This window comes from Nomascus leucogenys, chromosome 12 (assembly GCF_006542625.1).
Source record: "Nomascus leucogenys isolate Asia chromosome 12, Asia_NLE_v1, whole genome shotgun sequence".
In the NCBI taxonomy this organism is placed as follows: Eukaryota; Metazoa; Chordata; class Mammalia; order Primates; family Hylobatidae; genus Nomascus; species Nomascus leucogenys.
The window spans coordinates 85,025,243-85,044,052 of record NC_044392.1 but is presented as its reverse complement, the minus strand read 5'-3'; the positions used below and the strand labels follow the sequence as shown (position 1 = coordinate 85,044,052).

The window sequence follows — 18,810 nt, the reverse complement described above, 5'->3', positions numbered from 1 at the left end:
TCCATTTTTAATCTAACTTACAAGTCGTTGTGGAGATTTTATGAAAAAACATATAAGCATTTGGCACAGTTGCTGGCACAGAATAGTTGCTCAACAAATGTTTTTCTCATTGTTTTTTTCCCAATTTTCTACATAAACATCACAAAGTATTTTAAACTATGTAATTCGTTATGGTGGAGCTTACTTTTTGTTTTATAAAGGTTTTAGGTATTTAGGGAGTTTGGTAAAACTTTTCAGCTTTCCAAATCTGTCATAATAAAATAACTTCTTGTTCTAAAATGCTGGGATTATGAATTATTCATAAATCCTTTTTGTGATGTGGTGAAAAAGATTTGAAATCTGCACGCATGTCTAGAAAGATAATTCAAAATGAAAGGCCTGCCTCTATAATGCAACACTACGGCTTCTTAGAAGCTTTTTCCAGGATCCATGCTTTAGAATGAACCAAATTTGCAATAGTAAAACCAAGTTAAAGAAAACTTAACTTTACCAAACCATGAAAAAACAAAATAAATGAGTAGTTTCCTAGGTTAAGATATGGAGGAGGAGGAAAAAGGAAAAATTCACTGTAGTCTAAAGGCAAGAGAGTGAGGCTAATGTCCATTTGGGAAGAAAGAGGGAAAATCTGGTCAGAAATCAAATCTACCAAGGGATGAAACTGACATTCCTCTACTTGAAAACGGGTACAGCTATTCCACCACACTTCAAAATATATTATCCAAAAATTAGCTGGGCATGGTGGCACACACCTGAAGTCCCAGCTACTCAGGAGCCTGAAGCAGGAGAATCGCCTGAACCCGGCAGGTGGAGTTGCAGTGAGCCGAGATTCCACCACTGCACTCAAGCCTGGTAACAGAGCGAGACTCTGTCTCAAAAAAAAAAAAAAAAGAATATTATCTTTTAGACTTTTTGTAGTTCATATGTCATGGTAAATATAGCTATAAGCATGCTGTTGGCTAATAAACATATTAATCATACATTATTTTTGAAAACCATGGGTGTTAGATAAATACCAGAAAATTGGGGGATGAGAGCAAAATTCATGCTGATTTTTAGAACTCTCAGACTTTATTCATAGATAAAAGGAGAGAGTCCATTGTTAGACAAATGAGACATCTTCAGATCTTAAAGGTTTATGAGATTTTTAAACTACATTAGGATTGACCTAGACTAACAGTGTGCATCAGAATTACCCAGAAGGCTTGCCGAAACACAGATTGCTGAGCCCCGCTCCCAGGGTTTCCGATTCAGCAGGCCAGATGTGGGACCCAAGAGTTTGCATTTCTAAAAAGTCCCCAGGTGGAGCTGATGATGCTAGCCTAGTGACTGCACTCTGAAAATCACAGGTCTAGAAGTGTATCAGTGCCATTTAATTATGCAGCTGATTAATATTAATATTTTGGTCACATTTTTTCCATTGTTAAATTTATAATAAAAATATAAATTATTTTTAAAGGCATTGGTTCCACTAAGCAGTTATACACAGTTAAATCACTTTCAAAAATGGCTTTTTGAAAGTTGGAGCTTATTCAGCTGTTAGCTGGCCATGCATTATTTAAATGTACGAGCAGGTGAATGTTTCCACCAAGTTAATGTAATGAAGAAACCTTAAGACCATTAGTACTTTTGACATGAAGTTTATGGAATCCTGGACCATATCTGAAAGAATAAGTGTGAATATCAGACACATGCTTTCTTGAATAAGAAAGGATACTTTGTAGCACAGGAAAAGTCTCATGCTGAAAATACTTTATAACCAAAATAGAATGGTATCTTTTTGAGTGGATTGTCCCAGAAATCTGAGAAAAAGTAGTTGCTGAGCATCTTTGGAGCCAAAATGATGAACATGACATCTTTGAATTGGTGAACTTAGGGTGAAAGAAGCACTGTGCAGAGACAATGTAACAACAATATAAATAAAGTAAAACTCATCAGAGAACAGCCACCAGGAAGATGAAAACTCTGATGGAATACTTTAGCCTCATGATGGGAACTATAGGTGGGACGGGAGAATTGTCCACAATATTGGTCTTCAGATATTTGAAAAATTTACATGGAAAACGAAACTTGCTGGGAATAGCTACAGTGTTAGAACTTAGGGCAAGTGGAGAGAACTAGGGCCATCAGGGGAAGATTTCTCATCTTTCCCATATAGCATTCAAAGATTGAATGAGCATTTGAGGAGGGAAAAGTCATTTTCTTATTAATAAAGCTCTCCGGACAAGGACTGCCAGATAGTAGGAATGTTGTTAAAGGGCATCAGGAATTCATGTTTCATGTGGGGATTTAACTAATTTCAAGATTATTTACAACCTTCAGAGTCTCATGATTCTGAGTTAGATCAAAATATTGAATCACGAGGTCAGGAGTTCAAGACCAGCCTGGCCAATATGGTGAAACCCCGTCTCTACTAATAATAAAAAAATTAGCCGGGCATGGTGGCATACGCCTGTAGTCCCAGCTACTTAGGAGGCTGAGGCAGAAGAATTGCTTGAACCCGGGAGACAGAGGTTGCAGTGAGCCGAGATCGTGCCACTGCACTGTAGCCTGAGCGACAGAGCAAGACTCCATCTCAAAAAAGGAAAAAAAGAAAATACCACATTGGCTGCATACATAGTTAGATATGCATATACAAAAAAATTCGAGCCAATTAATCCATGTGGAATGGCAGTTAATAAATATTCCTATAAGAGGCATTTTAAACATCTGATCTCAAGACTTGGGCAGTGTATCAGGTTTATAGATGGAGGCAACAAATACTACCTCTTAAGCAGAAAAGACATTAGTTGAAAGGATGTTAGGTATCTCATATTACCACTGAAAAGACTGCAAAACCAAGCTTGGAAAACAATCAGGCACAAAGTAAGTCGGGCAGCAGTGAGGACTGTAGCCAGAATCAGAGCGGAAAAGCACGATGGTGAGGATACACTGCCGAGGACCTTACCAGCTCAGAGCACTGGTTGTGTTCTTGAAAACTTGATGTTGCTGCTGTTGTGACCCTGGGCCTCCCACAGAATAGATTGTTCGTGGCGTCCACTTCTTTGTGATGTTAACCCCAGTTCAAAGTCTGAGTCTGAGCAGCTGATTGGCACAGCTAATGAATGCCCACATTGTGGCTATAGGAGAGCTGAGAACACAAGAATCTGGTGGCAGTAGTTTCTCTAGTAGAAAGTGAGCTCTACTACCCACCAGGACTCATAAGGTAGGGAATTCCCTCGACATGGGAACGTGTTGGGCAGTCCCTGGGTGGCGGATATTCACTGAGCAGGCACTTCAGGGTGTCTTCCATAGGACGGTAATAGGTGTCACCACAAAAAACATTAAATGTTTCTTTTGATCATATTTTTGCTGCAGGACTCTTCAAAGCCTTTAACATATGAATATGCATTGTGCTTCTCCAAGGAGAGATGGTATGCAATATTCGCCAAATGTGTTTGAGCAAGACACCTTTTTTTATAGAGTGACTCTTGTGTTCTGTGAAGCATACCTTAAGAACACTGGATTAGGGAAGTGTTAAAAAATAGAGGTCATCCACAGAGGACTGAAAACACATAACCAAACGTATAAGAGATGAGACCATTTAGTAAGGTGGGTCAGAATGGAGAGTGCCTGGAAGTCTGCCAGTCAAATTCATGTTTGATTCATTGGTTAGTGACTAGGGTGAGACTTGAGCTTGAAAGTGCTAGTTAGCCTGAACTGGTACCTTCAAAGGAGACTCTGATTGTAGCATATAAAAGGCTTTAGGAGAGGACAGCCAAGAAACAAAACCCCATGGAAAAGTTGAATCAGTTATGATTTAGAAGTAGGAATATAGATTTAAAACAAGAGACAAAGACTTTCATACCTGAAAGGAACACTGAGTCCACAGACTGCAGCCTGGGGGTCAAGTCTACCCACTGCCTGTTTTCATACAGCCCAGGCTAGGAAAGGTTTTTACATATTTAGATGGTTGGGGGAAGAAAATCAAAAAAATATTTTGTGACCCGTAAAAATTATATGAAATTCAAATTTCAATTTCTACAAATAGATTCCATTGTTTTTATTAGTGGGCCTGTATTACAACAAAATTATATTCAATTGTTATATTTTGAATTTCATTACTTAAAAATGTATGGAATTTTTTTTCTATTATATAAGGACCTACATAATATTTTCACTTTTGCCTCTTGGCCCAGAAAGCCTAAAATACTTATTCTTCTGGTCCTTTGGAGAAAAACTTTGCCAGTCCCTACTCTAGTCTACTGCCCTTATTTTACTGAGGCTCAGAGCAATTCACCTGAGGTCTGAAGTTTCCTGGCAAGGGGGCTAGGATGGAACCAAAACATTCTGATTTCTACTCTACTATTCTTCTACTATGTCTCCTATGCATCAATCCAAGTGATTCTACATGGGGTACAGTGGTATATGCGGGTGGCCATGGAAGGTGGGAGAAATGGAGGCAAGATCCATCCCTATCACAGTGCCAAAGAGTAATTGGATTATGGTGGCATTGACTGTAATGGAGAGAAGCACAAGGCATGGGAAAGGATTGAGCTAGGTTTGCTGAAATCTTAGACCAGTCCAATTTACACCTAGGTCTTCTTACTTCCACATTTGTGCTTTTTTTCTTTTTCTTCTGTTAGTTTGAAGACTTCTAGCCAGAAGGTGAATAATATAGAAATTCCTTCTGAAGATCATCTGTGTGACACTGGGTTTTGTTATTTTTGGCATCACTACTTAGAAACAGAAATATTCAGCTGTGTTTCTTGAAATGATTGGACTTTAGGGTTTGGTAAGCATTTCCTGAGATAGCATGTGTCATTGGCCAGAAAAAAAAAAAAAGGAAATCTGATATTGAGAAGGATTCTAAAGTAAGATCCCAGCCTCTGGGAAAAAGCCGGGGGTATTTAAGTAACAATGTCAGCCATAGATGTAAAAGAAAACCATCCTGTTCTCGGGGACTTCAGTTCATTTTGCTGAAGACGTTTGGTTGTCAGAGAATTCTAGGATGTAGAGAGGTTATATAGCTATTAGTTTTTGTTGTTGTCATCTATTTTGTAGTTTATCATATAGTTTATGTATGTGTGTATTATATGTTATAGTTTATTCCATAAAACTATTTTATTGTTGAAGTATGTCATCCCTGTAATAGTCTGTAAGCTTTCCCATTGGTTTTTTTAGAAGAAATCAGTGATCCACTAAGGTAATTTTTTGCTCTCTGGCTCATGTGTCATACAGTCTAAGAAAGGGCATGCTAAATAAATTCGTTTTAAATAATTGTTTTCTAACATTTTCAATAAAATTTGTTTTTATAAAATTTGTTGACCCAGGCAAAATTGGAGTTCTTGTAAGCTTCAAGGCAAACTATTTTTAAAGCTATAGGTAGATTTTTCAGGATAAAATTGCTGAATTGAAGGAAAATCTTGAGTTTTTAACAAAACTCCCCAGGCTCCTTTAGAAAAATTGAATGAGAGTAGGTGAGGTAAGATCCTGTGCCTTAGCTGGGCAGAGAGCTGGAGAGAAAGCCCCGGAGATGGACCCTCGCACATAGGAGGAGTTACGCCAGCGCAGCCCTTGACTCACTTTCACAGCAGCAATGCTAAGGGGCTGGCCCTGAGGCCCACTCCCACTACCTTGGGAAATCCCTGTCTTCTACTGGAGCCTGAGAAGTTCACTAAAATCACAGATGTAGAGATTTGAAAGGAGACTGGTGGGAATGTGGTAGTGCTGATAGCCAGACAAGAGAGTGAGGGCAGTGGCTTCAGGGTAATCACCCAGTAGGAAATCAGTCCAGTTAAATGAGGTACTTGCTGGGAATCTGAAGCTGACCGAAGAAGGGAAATATAGAATTCCCTAATGCAGCTCAGGTTAGGGCACTTTTCTTCATACCACTCATTACAGACAATTGTGTAATCGTTTCATGTTTCTCTCTTCCGTGAAACTAGTGCTTCTCAACTGGGAATGATTTTTGCCTCCCAAGAGACATTTGTCTGGAAACATTTTTGGTTGTCACAACTGGGAAGGGGAGTGGCACTGGTAACTGTTGGGTAGAGGCTGAGGATGCTGCTAAACATCCTACACTGCACAGGACAGCCCCACAGCAAGAATTTTTCCACCCACAATGTCAACAATGCTGAGGCTGAGATGTCCATGGTGACCTGCATTAGGCTAAAGTTTTCAAAGGCAGTCTTTCTAACTCAGTACTTTATCCCAGCAGCTAGCTGGGAGCCTGGCACATCAGAAGGCACTCAGCACGTGCTCACTAAATATAAATGAGCCAAGCCTAATTTCTTTTTTAGCCAGTTTGCCTGAGTCTTTTCATAGGCACCAAAAAGCACTCTTAATAATGCACACTGCAAAGGACTGATTTTTTCCTCCACTTGGACATCACTGACCCTACTTCTGAACTACAGGTATCTCTGTGCAGAAGGGGTTGCCTTAGAAGGAGGTTGCATTTCTTCTCATCTCTGCCTCATCTCCCAGTGTAAGTCTGCATATGTAGGGTTTGCATCTGCTCTTGGGAAGGAAATGAAAGTAAAGGGTAGATATTTTTCCCTTTGTTTATATCTAATATTTTGGTGTACAGTGATGATCTGTATGGAATGTTGTTCTTAGCAGTGACGATCATTAGATTTATTTTTAAGGATATACAGCACTGAATGTGTGTTAGAGGGAGGGGTGATGTAGGAGAATGGAGTTTACAACATCATTAACATTTTTAATGGAATTTGGTCATTTTTTAGTTTATATAAAAGCTATTTATCTTTATGAGGAGAGACAGTTCTGGATGGACCTAGAAACTTGTCTTCCAGCCGGTCTGCATTAGCCCATCAGAGGATATAGGCCAAGTCCCTGAGTGCCCTTTTTATCCCTGTTTCTAACAAAGCCAGTTTTTGAACCAAGGAACCTACATTATTTCGTAGTTTTTGTAGGTGGCCCCTGTCCCCAGCCAATATATAGAGTATTATGGGGGGTGGGGGACAGTGGTATGTGCAGTCTATCTATGCTGAGGCCAGACTTATCCCTCAGTGAAGTGATGAGTTGAAGGGATTGTGTATGTGCTTAACTTCTTCTCTGGAGGTCTTTCCTCAATAAACCCTATTTCTTGTATGTACTGTGGCTCCCTTAGAAATTGACATACAACCTATCTACCATATAGGGGAGCAGTCAATGGGAGCAGCGTTAGGAGTTGACCTAATTTGCATAATATTTATTATATTTATAAAATTATCTGTGTTATAAATTATTTAGTTGAAACCATGCCAGAGGGAAGGAACAAGAGTAAATATTCAGGTGTATGTGTATGTAGAGGGGAATGAAATGTGCATGTATATATAATCATTTTTTTGCTTCTGCTTCTGTAGGCTTTTTTAAAAAAGAGAATAAAGTTTTCAGTCTGCTGTCAGATTCTTAGGATGTTTTTTAGGGTATTATTCATTACATTATACAGTAAACTTTTTATGAAGACTCTTGAGGGTAATTTATTTCTGATCGAAGACTCAAGAGTAATTATGATTCTTCTTACTGGTTTTTTATCTTAACGACAATGCGTGTATAACTACATTTTCTTTAAGAATTGCTTGTTAGAGTGTTTAGAACCAGATTCGTTGCTCACCCATATACAGCAAGGATGTAGGTGTCCAGGGTAGCCACAGTCCTCCCTCCTCGTTGTACTCCTGTCTTCATGTTCCCTCTATCTTTTCATCTACTTCAAATTTATCATCATTGTAGTCTGCATCACTTATAAACCTCCAGAAATGTTTTTTTTGGAAAAAAGGTAAATGTCTTATCATAAGCCACCAAAAACCTATTTTACCAGCTTCTTTTTTCTTCCCTTTCCAGATTGAGATGCTACCAGATGGGCTGTTTCAGTGCAAAAAGCTGCAATGTTTACTTTTGGGGAAAAATAGCTTGATGAATTTGTCCCCTCACGTGGGTGAGCTGTCAAACCTTACTCATCTGGAGCTCATTGGTAATTACCTGGAAACACTTCCTCCTGAACTGGAAGGATGTCAGTCCCTAAAACGGAGCTGTCTGATTGTTGAGGAGAACTTGCTCAATACTCTTCCTCTCCCTGTAACAGAACGTTTACAGACGTGCTTAGACAAATGTTGACTTAAAAGAGACCCATGTTTCAAAATCATTTTTAAAAGTATGCTTGGCTGGGCATGGTGGCTCATGCCTATAATCCCAGCACTTTGGGAGGCCAAGATGGGCGGATTGCTTGAGGTCAGGAGTTCAAGACCAGTCTGGCCAACCTGGTGAAACCCCATCTCTGCTAAAAATACAAAAAAATTAGCCAGGCGTAGTGGCGTGTGCCTGTAATCCCAGCTACTTGGGAGGCTGAGGCAGGGGAATTGCTTGAACCAGGGAGGTGGAGGTTGCAGTGAGCCAAGATTGTGCCACTGTACACCAGCCTGGGTGACAGAGCAAGACTATCTCAAAAAAAAAAAAAAAAAAAAAATGCTCCAGGGCTTTAAATGAGAAGTAAAATTTTCTAAGTTAATAAAGATGAAGAATGGGTGACTATTATGATGAACCATAACTAAATGTCTTATTAAAGCAACTCAGTGTCTAGCCCTAAATTAACCAGGTAAAAACTGTTAACACTAACCTGAAGTTTTGTGAATAACTGTTCTTTAACTTACTGATATGTTGCAAGAAATGCACATCCAGGGTGGACTGGGAGCTATGAAATGACTAAATTCCTCCTTGCAGTGTTTACCTTCAAGATTGTATAGGTATTCTCTCCTCTTCTTCCCCCAGTCCCCATTACTTATTTGCACACTTGTTTTAACTGACTTCCTGTTTTGATATTTATCACCAAGACCAGAAACTCATCAATATGAATTTTCTTGATGTATACTCACCACTGTCTTTATGTTCCTAAATTTTTTTAGATAGGGTGTGGCAGAATTCTTTTTTGTCTTAATTTTTACTTCCTTTCCCAGCTTGCTTGAGTCTTCCTTAACCTGGTTTTCTCTTAACACCAATGATGAACCCTGAGAAAATACCTGCATTTGGCCTTTGCGTAGAACAGGAGCTGAGTATTTAAGACGTATTATCCTCGGGGCATCCTGAAAATTAATGTATTCCCTAAAATTTCTTCTTGTCTATCAAGGCCTTTTTTTATTTGTTAAGAATTTTTATATTAAATGTAAAACATATAAATATTTTCTATTGTATAATCTTGGATTCAACATCTGTGAGGATCATTTTTGTAAGATACATAGAATTTATGCATTTCTTTATGAACTTAGTGTTCCTGGTTTCGGCTGTTTATGACTCTCATGTTTATGTACATTCTGCTCCAAAATGTTTTTGTACTCTGCAACTAATTACTTTTGGATAACAAAAGCCTGTGTTTAATGCCCTAAAGTATTTGGGGGTTTCCTTGTGAGAGAGTGGCCAAATCATCTACCTCTCTCTTCCCTAGTTGCTGTGCAGTCGTACGGGTACAATTCTTAATTAATTACAAAAACTGTGATAGAGGGGAGAGGTACAGATTTGGTTTTTAAATTGATTTTAAAATACTTTATAGAAATTTAGTGAGAGTTAAAGCAAAAGACTTTTTTTCCCTCCATCTGTGTAATCTCTAGCTATGATTATAATGTAAAACAGCCTCTATTCAGTGTCTAAAATGAGTTCTCAAAACCCACAAAGAAATAGATCCATTTAACTGAAATTCATCTCATGCCTTTATCTAACTCTTCTGGAAAATACATTTTGCTCCTTTTTATAAAGAGCTTTGTGTTTGGCCTTTTATTATGCATATTTTTAATGAATAAAATCAACTGACTCATTTTTGGGAAATATACATCTTTAATGTGTTTTTCCCTAAGGTTCTAGGCGTTATGGTGCCACCTCTTTTTGGATATAACTATAAAGAAATCTATTAACTGCACCTACACAAAACTGGAAAACACTGTAGGTAAACAGTACTGTGTATATGGAATTGTGGTGCATGGGATGTGTTTTCTCTTGCTTTGTTCCAGAAAGATGAAAGTGAGTCTTTAAAGCATAGCAAATAGAGCTTTCCCTCAACTGCCACACACTCCTGCACTAAAGTTCAGATAAAAGAATTATTCAAATCAAATGAAATTTGAATAATATTAGCTATCAGGAATATAGGACACCAAACACACCACCTCGCACATTATTGTTCATTCTGGACGGAAAGGAACAGTGTAAAAATAAACTACTTACCAAAACTTGCCTTTAGTCAGAACATTTAGCTCTCAGGGAAGCAGGTATAACTGATGAAACTTCTAGGACTTCAGAAAACAGATTCTAATTATATCCATGTTTTTTGTTGTTATTTTCATTTTTTAAGTGTGAGTTGATGTTTATTTTAGTGTTTCAAAATAAAATTATCATGTATACTGATTCCAGTGTGGCATATGATTAGGTTTTGGACATGAATATGCCAAAAGTGCTTAAATGTTTTTGGCCACATAACTAGCTAGAATTTCAAAACAAAATTCAGATTTGCCACCATTCACCTGACGAACTTCTCCATGGCTCGTCACTGGTTTGGTTCAACTGCAAAAGTCATTGGCTAAATTATCCTTATCACCTACGTAAATTTCTAGAGGAATTTACTAGCAGGATTAATAATGAATATTATAAACTGCTTTCCACACACTAGGGTATAATTATTGGTGCAATCTATGTTGTTCTTGATGCCATGGTTTTACATCTTTTAATTTAAACCTTATACACCAGTGTTTAGGTCGCTTTTGAGACAAGGTAGCCCTGATACAAGGAACAATGAGGCTACTACTTCACATAAAAAATAGGGTGTTAATACCACCTTTACTGTACTGTTGGAGCAGATCTTTATTTTACAAGTATTCATATTCACGTAAGAGAATTTTAAATGAAGAAAATTAAGTTTGTTAAATTATAATTATGAGACTTTCATTGGCATTGGATTTCAAGAATACATATGCATTTTCCAAAAAATAAATGCGGAGGTTATTCAGAACAAAATTCATAGCTTATGGTAGTAATAGCATGGATTAATTTTATTTGCATGCACACACAGACATACATACTTCATGTATGCAAATTATAACATTAGTTTTTGATATATCTAGTGTTTTTTTCCCAAAATTGCAGGAGGTTGTAGATTAAATAAGTATGATAGCAAGTTTTTTAATTCATTAATCATGAAGTGCTCTATTCCCTAAGTTATGACATTTAAAAGAAATCACATGCTCAACCTTGATCTGAGAACCTAAGTGTTTTTGAGCATTCCGGTAAGGGAGTAGTGTTCTTTTCCTAACTTACATCAGGGTACATCTGTGTGGCACATCGATACTATATTTTCATTCTTCACTGCCAGTCTTAATTTCTTTCCCCTGTATGTCACTGTATTTTATGTCACTTCACATTATGTTAAATAGGGTAAATAGAGATCCTCAGTATCTCAGTGCTGTGGCATAGCTCCAGTAGGTGTGCTGTGGTGCACTGCAGTGATGTATTTGCATAACATTGTTTGATAGTGAAAAATTTTTTTTCGGTTCAAGTGTTTTGTGATTAAAATTTTATGTTTAATTAAAATATTGCATAATATTGATGGGTTCAAAAACCATTAAAATAATCAAACAATTATTCTGTGGCCTTAATATATTTTCTTGTGTTTTCAATAAAATTTTCTTTTCATCTTTCCATCTTCACATTCTCTTAGCATCATCCTATGCACATAAGATATGTTGTTTTTCTTCTCCACTCGCCTACCGCACTAAATTTGATCAGCACTTGTACAGTAACAGAATATATTTGTGCCAGAAGATTTGCAATGATATTTGAGCATGTATTTATTTAGGAGGAAGCCAGTGCCTGTAATTATGTCTCATTGAGTAGTTTTACTTTGCCCATCCTGCAGTATTTAGAGCTGATCTCTACCCAAAGCAGGACAATGTAACTGTAGATCCACTTTGTTTTCAGTAACCGTACATTGCATCAGAATCTGTTTATTTCTATCTGGAAACAGACAGAATGGTGGGGGAGGGAAGGAGTTATTTTGCATCCTAGTTTGTATTATGAAGTCATCATATATATATTTGAAATCGTATAAACTAATTACTGTTGCAGAATTTCCTCGATATAATTATTTCTTTTCAGCTGGATGTGAAAAGCTGAAGCAGTGAAAACCTGCAGTCCTATTTCATTGGTTTCCTTCTGTTTCTTGTCCATCACTTCTGTATCCACAGGGAGCTATCTACTACATACCTTTGGTAACAGGCTACATTCTCTTCAGATTTTTTATATGAATAATTTCATCAGCACTAAAGCATTAACATAGAATAATGAGCCAAAGTACTGAGTCGAGATGGCTTTCAGTTGAGTTTAATTTCATATTTAACTTTTGCACTTGACTTGTATAATACACTACTGCTGAGAAAAACAATTATGAATGCCTTCTGCATGTTGTACATTATCTCTAACAGAGATAGTGCAATTTTAAGAATACAAAGGGGTATAGAGTTAGAATGGATGTGTTCGTGCATATATGTGTTGTGTTTAAAGATTAACGTTTACAAGAAGATTTTTTTAAAATTCTTCAAATACTTCACTTAGTGAAATAATGGGCCAATCTGGAATAGAGACATTTTCTTTGGTTAGTGCAAGAGTGAAAGCTAGCGTTTGTTAACCTTCTCATACTTATCTGTGTACAATTGCTTTTGCTTCTGGTAATGAATTATTAGAAAATGGAAGATTTTGTTCAATGTTTTTGGCCCTCAGGTTTACCGTGTAAATCTGCATTTTTGGTGGTAAATCCCTTTGCCACAGATTCAGTAGCTTTTGGTAAACTTCACTGTTTTTAAAGTACCTTTTGTGTAAAATAAAGATCCAATTTTTATAACAAATGGCAAATAAAAACAGTAAATGCTGGAAGAAGTTGACTGTACTAATTTTAACCAAGTTCCAAAAGTGATTCCCTCTCTCTTCTCATGCTTCCTTGTACCGTCGTACTGTTATTCACCAAATGATAGATTTCAGATTTACATGTGAATCTTACAACAGCGGTATGAGTTTTCAAAATATGCTACCATGGCCACAAAATAACAAGCACCTAAAAAGAGCTGCGTGGATCCTAGAATACATGGGTTGGGGGGGTTAGTAGATCTCTCATGAGTGGGCCCGTCTTTCCTTGGAATTCATCAGGGACAGATGTTCATAGAACACCTCATCTCTCTCCTTTCTTCTTGGTGTCTGTTTCTCCATTTCCTGTTAGTTTAACATTAACACTGAATTGTGAACCAGATAAGCAAAAGCTAAAGAACTGCGAGATAGGCAATTCTGAAATGGTTTAGTCAAAGGTGAAAAAATTGAATTACTGGATAAAATATGTACGCGATAGTTTGAACTTTTCGATAGAAAACAGCCTCTCTCGGTCTCTTACACGCGCACACACACACAGTTTCAGGACCACATTAGAAAGCTGATAGCCAGAATTTTGCTGGAATATATGTAGACTGAATCAGATTATGAAGGAAAGTAACTTAGTTGTTCCCTGGCCATATTCTCTGAAAATGCAGTAAGTCATTCAAGAAAGGCTTCCCCCATCTCTAAGTGGTTCAGGAATGGGAAGTCTATTGAAATGAAGTGAGTGCCTGCCTCCAGGCATTAGCAGCCTTTCGGGGACTGCTAGGTGCTTTGAGATGCTGACGTTATATGCTAACAGTCTGCCCGGCAGTGACATGCCCCCCTAAACACAGCAATAATTATGGCTTCATGTACTTCAGTATTCCTTTCCACATTTCAAAATGGCCTTTTGAAAAAGTGGTAAAGGGCTCAACTGGAAGGGAGAGACTCCGGTGCTGTTGAGGGCAGGGTTCCATTCTCTGGAGCTGCAACTTTTGTTATGGTTTGTTTCCTTCTCCTCTGTTCCCACCAGGTGTTCTTTGTCACCCTCATTCCTGAGGTCTAGGGAAAAGCAGTTTATCCAAAATGCACAAAGCCAGACCTCAAACTCAAGTCCAATATTTACATAAGATCCTACATCGACATGCTAAAGAAGGATCAGAAAAGGCCACTTTAATATGCGTAGTCTTTTTAAAATGCAAATCTCTTTCTTTATCCCATGTTATCTCATCTTCCCCTAGACTCGAGTTATGTCTTTCTGCCTCCTAAATAGCAGAGATTCTATAGAGCTGCCTGTTAGCTCATGAGATTTTCAAATTATTTCCTTATGATAAATACCTTCCATTTTGGATCCCTTTGTATTCCTATAGGGCTGAATCCACATCTTTTTTTTACTCTCTACCTCCCTCTGCTGCTGAGAGGAGAAAATGTCAAATAGAAGCATGCCACCAGCACCCATCTGTAGGTTAATATAACTCTAGATTCTTTTAGAAAAAGATTCATGCCTATCTTACTTACCTGCGAAGCCATTACAGATTCTCTCTGCTTTCCTTTAACACCAAACCTTCTGGTCAGCCCTATTTCCTCACTGAGTATTCACTTTTCAACCCACTTCTGTCCAGCTCTCTACATGTCCCAGTTTCTGCCCCTCCTGGTAATTTCTCTTACACAGATTACCAATCACTTATTTGCCAAGAGCAGTGACTTCTCAGTCCTAGCCTCTGTAGGTGCAGTGGAAATGCTTTTTTAGGTTTATCAACATTTGTAAATCTTGGCCAACCTTCTTCCTCATGGAGTGTGAGCTTCACAATTGCAGATGTAAAAGATTTACAAAGTTATGAATCAGCACTGACCCTGCAATTACTGTTTTGGAGCCTAGCCTCTCCTTCCTGATATGGTCCTTAAACCACAGCATCCAGTTTCTTGCCCCTATACTCAGTTTCTCCTTGCCTTGCCTTGCCTTGCCTTTATCAAATGCAGCCCCCAAGGTAAGACCTTGAGGATTCATTGGCCCTCACTTAATATCAGTAACTCTACCTCAAATGAGATGCACATAGCCCCATGCAGTTCCTGGCACCAAGATCAGACCATACTGTGTGGGCACCCTGGGCAGGTAAGTGTGTGGTGCCCCTTTAAAACAACATGCCTAGAATGTTTATTCAACATGTTTTTGGTAGAAATGGGAAAACTGGTGTTCTGTTGGAAAAAATCATGAACCTTTTAACTATCTTTGTATTCCTTTTTCCAAAACTGAAACTCTATCTAGCAAGAATGAGATAGAGTTTAAAGATAATTTAGCAGAAAGATAAGTGGGCCTAGGGGCTGTAGGGAATATGAGGTTTTGCAGCTCACAGCATTTCTGTCGAATATCCCCAATCGACAATCAGACTCCCAGGCCTTGTGAGCAGTCCTGTCAGCTGCTAAGTCTCCCTTCTTGTTCCCTTTCAAAGCATCCTACTCTCTTTGTCCCCCACCCTTATCCCTCCCAGATCTCACTCCCTCCAACCACTCTTGTGGGCTCTCACTCTCTTTCGCTTGCTGTAGGATTGTGCTGCTCAGCATTGCCCCAACCACCATACTCCAAGCTTACGTATCCTCACCTATTACTAACTCCCATCTTCAAGAATATGAAATACCTATTATTCCAAGGATGATGCTTTAGCTTGTTCTCACCAAAATACATGTCTCCCAGTTATCAAGGTTCTCTCTTTCTAGAAGGTAGTTTCTTGCCACAGTTTCAAATTTAAAATAAGAGACTTACTCCATATGTTGAATGGGCAAAGGGCCAAGTTTCATTTGTTAGGCTGCTAACATAAGGAATTATATGTGGAAACCTGAGTTAACTGGCACCAAATTTCCAATTACTCCAATGACATGTAGTTACTTCTTGTAAATTAATATTCCAGGCACCTGTTTAAGTGCACTTAGTTCAGCACAGCCTAGGATGTGAGTACCTTGGATATGGCCATGACTATTTTCTTCTCAACAGGAATCAATGAGTTACCATTGTGGTGTGAAAAACTGTTTCTCCCTTGAAATGCTTCTCAGTCATGAAGAAGTAGGTGGGAAGGTTTCCCTTCTGGAGTTTCTGAAACTGCACCACTAGTGGGGACTAAACACCACCTGTGTGAAGGGAGTTTCCTTCTAGTCTTTCCCTGAGCTTGGGTTGGATTCACACCCTTGTCTATAGTAATGCATAGAGAAACTTCTCAGATCCTCAAGGGGAGAAAAGAACAGTTCTCTTTTTCAAGTGGATCAAACCACCCTTTTCATAATAGATTGAGCCTTTCTCTGGCAGTTGTTCTGTGAAAAGGGAAAGCCTAAAGAAGTAGTCACGTGAAGAATTGATGCAACGCGCATTAAGTGGCCTGAGGAAAATCTGCTTGGCTTGTGGTATCAGAGCAGCACAATGCACGTCAGGAACCTCACTGATGGCTTCAAATTGAGAAAAGAGAATAATCTAACTATTTAGTTCCTGCTCCTTGAGTTTGGAGAGCATCACTGTGGAAGAAGTATTGAGGTGGTATGTGACAATAACTTTATTTTGCACGTCCTGTGTGCCAGGCCGTCTACTAGGTTTTCCATGTGTACTCTCTCAATCCAGCCAACAACCCTATTTGGTATGTTGTTCTGATTTTACAGGTGAGAAAGAAGACTTCCAAATTACTACCATCCCAAGGTCTCATGACTGTTGAGAAGAGGAACCATATTCAACCTACAGGTCTGCATAGCCTGTTTCTACAGAGATTTAGCTGAACGTTAAACATCAACTTTATCCTCTCGTAACCACCTTGGTGTTTTGAAAACTCTGGTTTTCAGGGCTCAGTGGTCTCGTCCAGTCTGCTTTGATCCTAGTGCTTCCTCCTGCTCAATATCTATCCTGCTTTCTATCTCCTTCTCAGCCATAGTCACTTCCTATATGTTTTATTTTCCTCCTCATCCTCTAATGTAATTCTAGATTCAGAGAACTTCCCAATGAGAAGAAGCCATGGAGAATTTGCTGAGAAGGAAGGGTTAAGTGGCTTGTTGGAGATCACAGCCCCAGTGATTCAGGAAGATGGTGCCAAGATCTGTGCATGCCCCTGTTGAGTGCTCTTTTCACTCTGCTGGGCTGGCTCTGAAGAGCACAGATAATCCGCATTTCACCAAAGCCTAGTGGAAGAGCCAGATCAGCACCCACGTCTCCCACCTAACTCTGGAATCTGTGTATTCTCTAATAAGCTGCATTCATTTTAGTTGTAATCTGCATCTTAATGATAATCCCTTCCCATGCACAACGCATCACTGTACCAGAGAACTTTAGGCCATTTTCCCCATTTCACATATAAACAAACTGGGCTCTGAAAGAGACACCTTCAGTAGTTACCATTATTGGGAACTACTAAAGCACCTGCCATGAGCTTTATAAATATCATTAATCCTTAAAGCATATCAAGTAGGCATTACCTCTATTATACAGGTTCAGGTAGCTTAACTAACATACTAGATTATATAGCTAGCATAGCACATGGAAGAGTCAGGTTTTAAACTGGGGACTCCATAGCACCATAGACTCTACTTTTTATATACTATGCACTGCCATGGTCATATGGCTAGTAAGTGGTAGGGTTGTGAGCACAGTCTAGGATTTTAACATCTAATTCAGTATTCTGTTCTTCATAATGCGCAGGCTCTGAATATTCTGAATGTTGAAAAGGATTGATACACATGTAGACATGTGCGTGCCTACACACAGAGTTTTAAACATTTTAGTATAATTTCTTCCAAATAACCCGTTTATTTATAAACTTTGATTATTTTGAAAGTGCATAGTTTATATTTTAATGTTTTAACCTAAATCTATGAGTATATTTGCTCTCATTAGAAGAATGGAGTGTCATGCTGGATTTCTGACCCCATGAGTGATGTTGGATAATGACCCCAACCTCTTAAAAAGAGTTGTTAACATTTAGTGTTTTTTGTTTCAATTTGCAAATGAGGCTCACGTCAGTTTGGGTTTTATTAGAGAATGGAAGTTCCAGTTTAACTCCCTGAGAGTGCTGATTTATTATAGGAAAATGCTGGCAAACATTTTAGACTTGCAAAATGACTTCTAATCACAGTTCAGGCTAAATTCGTTCTTCTGCTGATTTAGAATGTTGGAGAGTGAGAAGAGTGAGGAGGAGGGACAAGTTATGCTGTCCTTATTGAATTCATGCCGTGTTCCAGATAAGAAGCTGCCTTCTTTGCCTTGGAAGATGCTGTGACCCTGGCTTTGCCTTCTGGCTGAATGCACTATGAAGCAGGAAGAAAGCTTCAACCCCAGCTCTAACAATCCACTGCCATTTAGCACTGGTTCACTTGGCATTTCCCCTGAGGTTCTTCAAAACGCTAGCCCTTTGAAATGTTTGTCATGTCAGGTCCACGTGAGTCACCTGCTCAGGTGTCCCCAGGGCCCATTACACAGTGGGACTGTGGCTCTAAGGGGTCCCAGGCCCTCTCCACTGAGCTCTTCTATGAAAGGAAGATGACTTAGCAAACGACCTTACTGGGACTTTGCACTATTTTTAAATTTTCTTCTAGAAGATGAAAGAAATTAGCCCTTCTCCCTTTTTCTTTCTTTCTGTTGTGAGTATAATAATTTCTCCTGATGAACAGAGTGTCCACAGAGAATTTTCTCATGCTGGAAATAAGGCAGATGGCTTGGGTGTTGTCTCAGATCATCAGTAAAGGCCTCGGCTAAGTTAATGACTAGAAGGGCCTGGAAGAAATTAACATGCTTCTCAGGGTAAGCTGTGGCTTGGGGAAGTTGGCAATGGCGAGGATGCAGGAGGCTGTCTGATAGAGGGAGAGGAAATAGGGTTCTTGCGACTTCTGGGCTTCAGCACCAGCCCTCCTGATCCTGCCATTTCCAGTGTGATCTGCCTTATGTCAGCATGCACAGGGTCCCAGCCTAACTGAGCCTTGTGAGTGGGTGGG

General features: G+C 38.9%; 1 protein-coding gene across 9 annotated transcripts in view; it reads left to right on the top strand.

The window, feature by feature from the left end:
• Positions 1-18,236, top strand: part of LRRC8B (leucine rich repeat containing 8 VRAC subunit B) — a 76,749-nt gene extending 58,513 nt beyond the window's left edge. For 7 of the 9 annotated variants that reach the window (XM_030825076.1, XM_030825073.1, XM_030825072.1 and 4 more), the window contains one exon: positions 7,822-12,882. In XM_030825076.1, coding sequence (XP_030680936.1) covers positions 7,822-8,094 — 273 coding nt within the window. In that variant the 3' untranslated portion in view covers positions 8,095-12,882. Of the gene's footprint in view, positions 1-6,392; positions 6,464-7,821; positions 12,883-16,494; positions 16,574-18,060 lie in introns of those variants that run through there. The other 2 variants (XM_030825080.1, XM_030825078.1) reach the window with 2 other exon arrangements.
• The last annotated feature ends 574 nt before the right edge of the window (positions 18,237-18,810 follow it).